The 12,456-nt window shown below is 37.9% G+C and overlaps 1 protein-coding gene across 3 annotated transcripts in view; it reads right to left on the bottom strand.

Moving 5' to 3' along the window:
• The window catches only part of LOC144615632 (uncharacterized), a 288,416-nt gene that overhangs the window by 172,579 nt on the left and 103,381 nt on the right, over positions 1–12,456 (bottom strand). For 2 of the 3 annotated variants that reach the window (XM_078442489.2, XM_078442488.2), the window contains exon 5: positions 1,398–5,302. In XM_078442489.2, coding sequence (XP_078298615.2) covers positions 5,258–5,302 — 45 coding nt within the window. In that variant the 3' untranslated portion in view covers positions 1,398–5,257. Of the gene's footprint in view, positions 1–1,397; positions 5,303–12,456 lie in introns of those variants that run through there. The other variant, XM_081795031.1, reaches the window with a different exon arrangement.

The raw sequence follows: 12,456 nt of genomic DNA, 5'->3' as shown, positions 1-12,456 counted from the left end.
CACACATTATCTCCATAAGGCACATTACAGCCTTCTTGTGCATAGGAGCACAAGACAGTATTTCAGCAATATGCTTAGGGTCCATTTTAAATCACCAACAAAAAGCACAAAAATGCAAAACACATGGCACTAAACAGACAAGGCAAAGGATGTGTGGTCGCAATACAAAAGCTAAATCAAGAAGGCAAAGTGGTCGGCCTTGTTTGATCTCAGGAACATGTACATGGGCCAACTCTAATTTTTCACACACATGTCTATGAATGACCTCAAAAGTGCCATGAGAATTGATTTTAGGGTTACAAATAAATTCCAGTGAGTAGGAGAATTCACAAAAAATGGAATCCATGAAAAATGTGGATCAATTGTACCTGAAAGGAAAGTGGAACCTCACCCTGATTTTCCAATAAGTTCTTAAAACCAATACATAGTCAATACATTTTAAGAACAAAGCAAGAATACTTAGGGATGGTACATTAAGGGGACATGAAAAAATATATAATTTCCGAGAAAACTTAAACCTCATCCTCTTTTCTAATGGCCTAGTGCACAGAAACAATCATAAATATTTGTTGAATGAATGAATAGAGTTGAGAACACCGCTTCCTTTAGCAAAGCTAATTACAAGGCTGGTGGACTGGGAATGTTCAATAAAATTTCAGTATTTGGGTCTCCCCAGAATCTGCAATTCACATCATCAGGAAAAACCATATGAATAAATTTTACATTTAAACTTTCCATTAGAATGGAGTTTGCAAAACATCTTTGGTTATAAAGGGAAAATCTTGAAAAACTGTCTAGGAAATAGGAAGACAGCTTTGAAAAAATGTTTTAGATGTACCTCTTTATGTATTTAAAGCACTTATTCCATGGGGCCCGTGGGTGGCTCAGTCAGTTAAGCGTCCCACTTTGGCTCAGGTCATGATCTCAAGGTTCATGAGTTTGAGCCCTGCACTGGGCTCTGTCCTAGCAGCTCAGAGCCTGGAGCCTGCTTCAGATTCTGTGTCTCCTTCTCTCTCCGCCCCACCCCTGCTCACACACTGTCTCTGTCTCTCTCAAAAATAAATAAACATTAAAAAAATTAAAATACGCATTCAATTAATTCTGATTCAATTTCCAAAGGGACAGCTTTTTTTCAATCTTTGTTAATTCAATCTTCTTTTTCTATGTGAACTCTGAAAAAATAAGATGTCATTTTAAAAGCGGATGAAAACATTCTGCTAATTCAGATTCTTTCACTAACCACTGACTTAGAAAACGAAGCATTTCCTATATGATCTCCATACTCCAACATCCCACGATCCTGTGATTTGTCCACATTATTGAGGCCATTTTTACATTGACTGTATATATCTATAATAAGTTTCCATCCTCTGAACAGAGATTGCTTTCCCTTTGTCTCTAGCCCCTATGTAGGTTTACATTTGAAGGCATTTTCTCCTCCTTCTCTCCTCCTTTTCCTCCTCCTGTTACTCTTCCTTCTTTCCAGATCTGAGATTAGTTCTAAAAGTACATATCCATTTCCAAAATCTTAACTACATTTCTAGTTTAAATTCCTTTTTTTTTTTAGTAATGTTTATTTATTTTTGAGAGAGAGAGAGAGAGAGAGAGAATAGGGGAGGGGTAGACAGAAGGAGACAAAGAATCTGAAGCAGCCTCCAGGCTCTGAGCTGTCAGCACAGAGCCCAATGCAGAGCTCAAACTCACAAACCGTGAGATCATGACCTGAGCCAAAGTCAGACACTCAAGCGACTGAGCCACCCAGGCGCCCCTACATTTCTAGTTTAAAAAGAAAAATCTACAAGTCACAAATTCAATAACATCTGTAGTATATGGGATTAACTCATATTAATAAAACCCACTTTCCTTTATTAGACACATATATTATATGCCATCACAACAATTCAGAAAGAAAGGCGGGTGATATTCGTATCCCCACCCTATAGGTGACACAAGTGCAACTGGCCCAGAAAGACTAAGAAATTTGTTCTAGGTCTCGCAGCTAGGAAGGGGAAGAACACCCATAGGTTGTCAAAGCCACTAATTTAATCACTATGCTATTCTGCTTCTGGACAGACATAGGATATGGGTATTAAAGGGATGCTTGATCCCAGTGCTTCATTAATATTCCTCCTACTAAAGGGAACATCATGATTTTATCTCCTCTTAACGTATTACTTACAAGGTTGTTTAAGTCCTTTAAAATATTAAATATTTAATTAGTCCTATTACAGCATCTCCCTGAGGCAAATAGTTAGCCTGTATAATTGTTATGTTGGTTAAAAAGAAGAGCAAAAGGAAGCTTGAGCATAAATTAACAATAATAAAACAGATCATTACATTTCATGCCTGGAGATTAACATGGATAGCTTGCTTCAAGTAAAATTGTAAGGTGATTATTAAGGTTAGTCTTTACAGATGACCTTAGTCATTACACTTTAACTGGGTCTCCATGCAGCAAGAATGACCAGTCAGTCCATTAAATATAAGGTTACCATTCTCACCCATTATCTCTCAGAGTGTCCACCAAGGACTCCTGCTTTTGAATCCCCTGGGGATTTTGTTTAAAAATGGAGATTTTGGTCCTCAACTGAATTGTTTTTCCACATTTTTAGCAAGCATTTTCAAATGATTCTATGGTAAAATATCAACCAGTTTCTTAGGGCTATGTCCTTATTCATAATATAAATTTATAAGATACTATTTCTAATTAAATAATAGTTAAGAGAGTTTTATTCCCTTACCAGTCTGCAAATACCTTGAGACAAATTTGAGACCATGCTTTATTCAATAATTATTCCATGTTAACAAAGAAACTGAAATAAAATTGAACCTCAAACTGTTTAAAGGTGAATGGCCTTCAACATGGTTGACTGGATTTTTTATTTATAAAATCTTCTTTTAGGAAAAAACATATATATTTATATAAACCACGTAGCCATAGTCTTTAATAATCATCCATAACAATTCTGGGAAAGATATTTAAGAGTTGCTTCTTTTGTTACAGGGTTTAAGAGTCACCTATAAGCTCTCAGAAAATGGTTTCTTCCATTATCTAATCAGAAGACATTTGCAACAGTGAAAGTTTCCACTAAAAAGAGAAAAACGCTTTTCACAATGGGATGTCAACATTTCTGCCAACATGCCTGGTATTCTAAGCCTCCTTGAACCAACAGTAGAACATTTTATTACTTTACCCACGTCTGAAAATTCAAACTTACTAAGATCTCGTATGTGCCAAAAGCCCACTTCAAAAGCACCTAATGTAGGAGGGAGGCTCAGTCCAAGGGACATATTAAATTGCACACTTAAATAAGGCTCTCAAGCTCTTGCCACTATATTCAGCTGTTTGATCTTCAAGAAACAATATACTACCATCATATTATTTTCATTCTGTCCCCAAAATCATTTTGCAAAATCTAAATTTCATGACCTTAGCGTTTTCTGAAGACTAATAAGAAAGGTATATTTTTAGAATGCGTTTCATTTTCTTTTGCAAAGTATGACATTATATGTTACATTGCCTTAGGAAGTTTTATACAAAGAGACACCTAATATATTCCTCTTAGTATTCACTAGTAGGAAAATGTGTTTCTCTCCAGATGAACATGAATGATCCTATTTATTTTACATTGAGAACCCAACAGCCTCTTACACTTCCCTGTTTGACTTCACTGCCCAAAAGATGAGAATTAAATTCAATTTTCAACTACAGCAACTAATCATTTCTTACTCAAGGTATAAGAATGTTTCACCTTCTTAAACTTATTTGTATAATTTTCCCATTTTTCTATGTAAGATAAAACTTGCTTGTTTTAAGTGGGTTTTATCACTGCAAGTCACTTCTAATGGTTTGAAGAAGGAGACAAGGAAAAAGCCAACATTCTTTTAAAGAGTTAAGCAAAGGTAAGTCTGGAGGGGAATGTGACCAGATTATCTTTGGGCTCTGTGCTGACAGCTCAGTGCCTGGAGCCTGCTTCAGATTCTGTGTCTCTCCTGCTCTCTCTGCCCCTCCCCTGCTCGTTCTCTCTGTCTCTCTCTGTCTCTCTCTCTCTCTCTCTTTCTCTCAATAATAAATAAAATTTAAAAAATCTTAAAAAAAAAAAAAAAAGGTTAAAAGTTTCACACTCCCTGTACTGATTACTATATCACCAAAACCTGGGGTGCAATCCAAATTTTTATTTAATAACCAAGAATCTCTATGTAAGGTAAAATGACCATGACCTGCAGGGCAACTGAAAAGGAGGGGCTCCATATTTGAGAGGAAAGACAGGCCGCAAAAGCAAGAAATTAAACAGCATTCCCAAACCCAGGATTATTGTACACGATTCTTAAATCCAAGTTCTCACCTTTGCATTCTTAAACAAAGAATTTGTCAACCTAACAAAGGGGTTGTCAATTTAAATTCTTTGCAAAGCCAAACAAGACATAAATCATTAAATAAATGAATAGAATTTCTAAAATTGCACAGAACCATATTAATAACCCAGGTAGTCAGATTAAGAAATTTGTTAGTAATGACAAGAAAACTTTTACGAGAAAGTGAAAGCTTTCTCAGCACTCATGACCAATTTTTGCTGGCTTTTCAGTTGATTTTTGACATGGGGTTTGTATTCAGGGTCAGGAAAAACATTTTTTTCTGCTTTGAAAAATCAAATATTGGCCTGAAGTAGACAGAAACCTTGGAGAGTTTCATTCTAACAAGCAGAAATGGTGGTATTTTGCTACACCTAAACTATGATGAAATCTCTCAAACTGCATAGCCAGAAGCAAAAGCCTCATGAGACTAATAACACTTTAACATTTCCAGTTCACATGTGAATGTTAATTCCACTCTCTGAAGAGAACTACCAAAATGGCATTCATTAAGATTAAAGCCACGTTACTATAGAAAAGGGAAATTTATATGTATGCTTCCTATAAAATGCAAATATTGCCGAAGAATGGGTCTCCACTGAATTCTCCTTACACCTATTCCTTTAAAAAGTTAAATCACACCAGTGAAGCACTTATTAAAGGCAGTATGAGATTCTGAAGTAGCAGGTATTTCCTGCTCTGATGCTGAGGCAGCCCCATAGGCCGTTGACGACTGTGTGTGCCCCTGATGAACGCCTGCTTACGGAACCAGTACAGGGCCCCAGTGATGGAGGTGGACAGCAGACGTTTCAGAATTTCAGAGGCTGGAAAAGTGGAGGTGGCTCCTGCAAAGCACGACTTGTGATTGGGGTTGTCTTGCCCTGGAATCAAATGTCTTACCTGATTAAGTCCCTTGAAGAATGTGATTTGCAATGGCTTTTTCCCATGACTGCAAAAAACAAAAACAAAGCAAAACAAAAGGTTTCATAAAAACCAGAAAATGATAGAGCTCTATTTTTCCCTCTGTGTTTTCCTAAGGGAATATTTTTAACAGGTTACCAACAAACTACAATAGACAAATTAATGATTAATTACTGGGACTGTTTGGTCTAAGGGAATAAAAAGGAGAGATGGGAAAAAAATATAGGTTTGAAGAGGGGGTAAAGCATGAGAAAAAAATAAGGAGTAACAGTAGGAGCTAAAAGTTAAATGGTGCTTTATATATACTAATTCAAATGATCCTCCTAAGAATTCCACAACCTGATAAAAGCTGCATCATCCTGATTTCACATATGAGGAAACCATGGCACAAGATGGTCAAAGAACTTCCATGAAGCCCGAAATGCAACCTGATTCCAGACTGTCTGGCTGCTGAGACTCCACTCTTAAACACAACACTCTTCTGCTTCTATTCCCTGTAGTATTGCTGGGTGCCGGTCACATATCAGTGCTCAATAAATACTGTGAAATGAATGAGAGATTTTACAACCCCTGGGGGCCATCATCTACTACACAGAATGTCCTTGAGAGGAAGGGCTGTCTTTACTCATCTTGTCCTAATTGCCAGCATCTAACTCAATGCCACGCACATGCAACAGTGCTCAAAGTTGTTTTATGAATGAATGCATATAGGTCCAAATAGCTAGAAATAATAAGAACCATGAACACACAGAATCACATGGTAAAATGCAGACAGGTGGGTGTGGTAGTTCATGTGGTAGTCTAGAATAATGAACACAGCGATCATTATTATCTAGTTTTTCCTATGTCAAACGGCTAGTAGATACGGAGTACAAATTCTGAATTCCTCTTTGTACAAATCACTCCCATTTTTGTGATACAGTAACAGCAGATCCCTGAAGGAGCTCCTGTTTCAAAAACATGGTAAGGGGGGCCTGGGTGGCTCAGTCGGTTAAGCGTCCAACTTCAGCTCAGGGGATGATCTCATGGTTCGTGGGTTTGAACCCTGCATTGGGCTCTGTGCTGACAGCTCGGAGCCTAGAGCCTGCTTTAGATTCTGTGTCCCCGTCTCTCTCTCTGTCCCTCCCCCACTTGCACTCTCTCTGTCTCTCAAATATAAATAAACATTTAAAATTAAAAAATAAATAAAAATAAATAAAAACATGACAATATGACCATTTCCACCTGAATGAAAACAACTAAGGTGATATCCATTTCAAACCTGAATAAAAAATTAGAGGGGCGCCTGGGTGGCGCAGTCGGTTAAGCGTCCGACTTCAGCCAGGTCACGATCTCGCGGTCCGTGAGTTCGAGCCCCGCATCAGGCTCTGGGCTGATGGCTCGGAGCCTGGAGCCTGTTTCCGATTCTGTGTCTCCCTCTCTCTCTGCCCCTCCCCAGTTCATGCTCTGTCTCTCTCTGTCCCAAAAATAAAATAAAAAACGTTGAAAAAAAAAATTAAAAAAAAATAAAAAAATAAAAAATAAAAAATAAAATTAGGTACCCACCAGTGCTTCTCAACTCTGTCCGGTAAAGTAACCTTGGTGGCACTTTACTTTCCTTTGGGACCCAGCTAAAAGCAGCCCGCTTCAGTGCAAAATTTCAATAGGGTTCATATTTTATCTTAAGAATTCACCAATTTTTTTTGTATTCTGCTTGTTTTCCTCTTACCACAAAAATAACATTTTGATTATTGACCATTATGTAAAATTCAAAGGCCACCATTTTTATCCTTTAGCATTCAGTACCCTGTGGAATATGTTAGCCCATTCTGGAAACCAGAGACCACAGCATCTGGTAAATATTCTCATTTAGAAGTCCAAACATTTAGAAGCAAATTATAAATACATTAAGTGAGATATAAAGACAGACCCAAAAGGAGTATAATGAAATTAGGATATTTTGGTGTAAGATTATGGCATCTAAGCACTTAGCAACTACCTGCTTTTTGTTTTTTAATTTTTTTTAACGTTTTTTCATTTTTGAGAGACAGAGAGAACAGAGCATGAGTAGGGCAGGGGCAGAGAGAGAGGGAGACAGAATCCAAAGCAGTCTCCAGGCTCTTAGCTGTCAGCACATAGCCAAATGCGGAGCCTGAACTCACTGACTACAAGATAATGACCTGAGCCAAAATCGGGACACTCAACTGACTGAGCCACCCAGGCGCCCCCCACCCTGCCTTTTCTTAAATTTTTTAAATATTTATTCATTTTTGAGAGACAGACAGAGACAACAGAGCGTGAGCAGGGGAGGTGTAGCAACTACCTTCTTAAAAACTATTCTGGAGGCACCTGGGTGGCTCAGTCAGTTAAGCATCCGACTTTGGCCCAGGTCATGATCTCCCAGTTCTTGAGCTTGAGCCCCACATCGGACTCTGTGCTTACAGGTGAGAGCCTGAAGCGTGCTTCAGATTCTGTGTCTCCCCTCTCTCTGCCCCCCCTTGCTCACACTCTCTCTCTCTCTCAAAAATAAATAAACATCATAAAAACATGAAAAAAAAACTATTCTGAATAACCACATACAAAAGTAAACAAACACTAAAGTTGGTTATGATAAATATTGCTCATGCTCAGGAATATTTCTGCTTCTCCTACACAACAGGAAAAGATTAAACCTCCCTTGGTCCCTAAATCTGGAATGACCATGTAATTTGCTGGGCCAATGACATGTTACTGGAATTCATCTATGTCAGTTACAGGTGAGAGCATGAAGGAGTTAACATGCAATTTCCCACGTTCTCTTTTCCTTGCCACACCAACTAACAAGGCCATATGATGCACCATGGCCGTAGGATGTACTTGGAGCAGTGCAGCTCCAAGATGAGGGCACCTTCTTCAGCCTGGAAGGCAGAATTGTCATACGTAGATAATTGTCTGGGAGAGTCACTCAGATGCACAATGGACTCCAAAGAAGAAATAAACCTTTGTTGGGTTAAACCAAAGATGTTACTGTAGTACCACCTAGCCTGTACTGGCGGGTCCTCTCCCACATGTTACCCTCAAATTCAAATAGACCAGACTCATGAACATTAAACGGCCCTACCTTCTTTCTGTTTTATTACTATAGAGCTACAAGGACAATCTACAACCAGTATGGTTATTTGTATTCTTTGCCCAATAATTGTGGCTAAATTGACTCATGAACTGCTCTTGAAAAAAATTTCGGGGCGCCTGGGTGGCTCAGTCGGTTAAGCATCTGACTTCGGCTCAGGTCATGATCTCACGGTCTGTGGGTTCGAGCCACGCATCGGGCTCTCTGCTGACAGCTTGGAGCCTGGAACCTGTTTCAGATTCTGTGTCTCCCTCTCTCTCTGCCCCTCCCCTGCTCACACTCTGTCTCTCTCTGTCTCTCAAAAATAAATGTAAAAAAAATTTTTTTTTAATTTCCATCAAATTGGGCATTTATAAGTGTGTGAACAAGCAGTCAATTGACACTGTTCTTTTCAAACCACTTCCATTGGTCAAAAAGGGAAAAATCTATAGCACAGTACAAAGTTATCTACTGACACAGACCATATGGGTGAATATATGACATTAAATACTCATTTTTACTTTACTACCAGTAAGTCATGCCACAAAGCAAATACAAATTACCAAAAAACATTTTTTAAGTCACCGTAAATTTTACTAATTTTCAAAATTTTGATGTCCCATTATTTAACAGCTCAATCGATTTTGTAAATTGCCTGAACTTAACTATTTTTTACAAGGTTCCATCTATTTAGGCTAGGGTTCTTTAACTGTGGCACCATTAACATTTCAGGCTGGATGATTTCTGTTAAATAATCATGGCCTCTGTTAAATTTGGCCTCTGCAAACTAGATACCAGTAGCAACTTTCCAGTTTTGACAACCAAAAAATGTCTTCAAATATTTCCAAATGTTTCCTGGGGGACAAAATCACCCCCAATTGACAACCACTAATCTACTCCAGTGGTCCTTTAAAAAAAAAATGTACTCCATTCTTTGGCCCCACTGTTGCCTCACTGAAGCGACTTAACAAGTACATAAAGGTGATATGATAAGATTTTACTTCCTTTTCTTATTGCATAAGGAAAATACATATTAATTGTTAAACATTTTTAAATAAAAACTTGCAAAACTAACAAAATAATTATTTGTAATCCCATCGCGATTAGCATGTTTACAGACAGGTCTCTCTGGATGCATTCATTCAACAGTTAATAAATGACTGCTTTGTGGTGGGCACTGTACTAAATATCAGAGATAGAGCATTGAGGCAGACACATTCTTGCCCTCCTGGAGCTCACAGCTTTATGGGAAAAACAGATTACGGACCTTAAATATCAATGGCAAATGATGGTACAGATCATGAAGAAAAGTGCAGGCTCCTAAGATATCAGTATTGGTTTAAGGTGGCATCTCAGTGAGGCATCTTTGAGGAAATGATATTTTAGTTGAGAACAGAAGGATGTAAAATATCAATGGCTAGCATTTGAGTATTGCTTACTACCTGCCAGGTATTTTTCTAAGCTTCTATGTATAATAACTCCTTTAATCCTCTGAACAACCCTGTGAGGTACCTGTAATTATCATCCCTGTATTAAAGATAGAACATGGGTTTGGAGAGATTAAGTATCCTGCCCCAGATCACAAAGCTAATATGTGGAAGAAAGAGAACTGGAAGCTGGTCTTGACTAGGACAAGCACCCACACCCCCGAAGTGAGACAGGCAGAGCAGAAGGAAGAGGGCTCCTGATAGACACGGCTGTATTGCACTATTCTCCTAGGCAAGGAGGAGTGACCTTCCAGTCACCAAAGAGAGGATACTGAAATCCACCTCATTATATATTTATGGTAGTTTCCTAGTTAAATGCAGCCTCCTTAAATCCTTTCTTGGGAGAAGATGGGGCATAAATTATTTATAAATTAATTAATTATGATGGGAATTAAGCAACAGAACAGTCTCAAACTGAAAATTGAAAAGAGAGGTAGAAAGTTCCAAAAGGCTGAATTCATAACAGCAACTCACTCTAACACATATTTTTGATTAGTCAGGAGGTTTAACAGTGCTTCTAGGCTAATAAATTAGTATGTTCTGAGCTAAAATGAATGCTCTCATTTAGGTCCTATAAATTGTGTGTTTGCAAGAAGCTGAGGTGCACTCTCCTAACTAAAATTATTTCCAACAACTTAAATGATTTAAGTCACACACTGTGATGATGACACAGTTAATCTTACAAACATAACATCATTTCAGGATGATAAAAAGGATTCCGATGCTACTGAATATGTTCTTTTTATTGCTGTTATTGTTTGAGGTACTATTCGTTTAATTTCTGCATGACCATATTATATATGAATTTTAAATGTCACTAGGCAGAATAATAAAAGTAACTTCTTTGCTTTGCAACTCACTTCCTATAAGAATGATAGTTCTTCTCAGAATTTACAATATATATAATCATCTGTTGGTTGGAATGCTAGGCTAATAAAGATATGTTTATGGATTTAATGCACATGTGATTTTGCTCACCGAACATCGCTGCTTCAGGTACCTCAATACATAATATTAGCAGATTCGGAAATTTCATATATGAGGCACCTTGTAGGCACCCAAATCTCAGGGAATGAGCTACTGCATTTTCTAGATCATTGAGAAAAGCCTTAGCATCTCATCCTTATTAAAGCTGAAAACATTTACAGAATATACTGGTAGATGTTCTTGCCTTAATAAATAATACTTTAAGCTTCATGTGGGAATGGACAATACAAAGGGTGATCAGATGGAAATTTAAAAAAATATATGTTTACAATACTGCAAATGGAAGTGAGAGAAGAACACAAAATTGAGTTGAATGTGTACTCAACTCCGGATATAGCCTAACAATTGCTTTTGAAAAAAATACTAATGTTTATTCATTCCATTATCACTTATCCCATTGTGAGAAAATGAATTACAGAAGAAAACAAGCTTGATTCTTGCTAGTGTTACTGCATGATGAATGACTGAGAATGATAAAAAAAAAAGAATATGATAATTTAATTCTCTTATTTTTACTTCCCACAACAAAAAAAAAATCATCTTTCTTTTCTATTACTCTTATTTAATGTTTATTTATTTTTGAGAGAGAGAGAGACAGAACGTGAGTGGGAGAGGGGCAGAGAGAAAGGGAGACACAGAATCCAAAGCAGGCTCCAGGCTCTGAGCTGTCAGCACAGAGCCCGACGTGGGATTCGAACCCACAAGCCATGAGATCATGACCTGGGCCGAAGGTGGATGCTTAACCGACTGAGCCACCCAGGTGCCCCTCTATTACTATTATTAAATGTAATTCTCAGCTATTTTGAAAATCACACAACCATCTCTACCATAACTGATATCCCTTAAGTGTATTGTGGCTTATTTATCAGACAATTAAGAAGGAACATTATATTGGATTAAAAAGTGGTATATGTGCATGCATTTTTATTTTTAAGCTCACTCACATGTGCTGCCTAAACTCAAGTCTTGTTGGGACTTTTGCAACAATTCTCTCTTGCTTTTACCCTCCTGTGTATTTTTTTTTTCTTTTTAAGGAAAAGGGTATTAAATCATTTTGTTGAAACTAACAAAAGACATTAGTTCCCTTTTTATGTTGTATGTTGTAACTATTTCCTACCTACATCTTACAAAAGTGACTGTATAACTCAAAGGGCAGTGGCATGTTTATAATTACGCCCTAAATGCACAAAGTTGAATGTGGGCACTTTTAGAGTCATTAACCGAGTGAGTCTCAAAATCTAGCCAGAGACCAGCAGCATTAGCGCTAGCTGAGAATGTGTTAGAAATGCACATTCTCAGGCCCCAACCCAAACCTACTAATTCAGAAACTCTGGAACTGGGACGTGACGATGGTTTACCAAGCCCTTCAGGTGATTCTGATACACACTGGAGCTTGAGAGCCATCTAGTTTTCTCTAAATTCATTAGGAAGGGAGAACCAGATATTATCCAGACTACACTCTCGTATGATACAAATTTCCCCAAATAACTCTGAGAGAATCTGGTCATTCTCCTCACAGCTATCTTCCCCCAACTACCTCACTGTGAATGCCTCTGCTAGGCCTACAAGATGAAGATTAGTGTTACCACCGTTGTTGCCAATTAGTGGAACTTGACCTGAGTTTCTTAGTTTGACCAGATT

This window comes from Panthera onca, chromosome A2 (assembly GCF_046562875.1).
Source record: "Panthera onca isolate mPanOnc1 chromosome A2, mPanOnc1 haplotype 2, whole genome shotgun sequence".
NCBI classification, from domain to species: Eukaryota; Metazoa; Chordata; class Mammalia; order Carnivora; family Felidae; genus Panthera; species Panthera onca.
The sequence above is the reverse complement of the archived record's forward strand: the minus strand, read 5'-3'. Positions and strand labels throughout refer to the sequence as shown.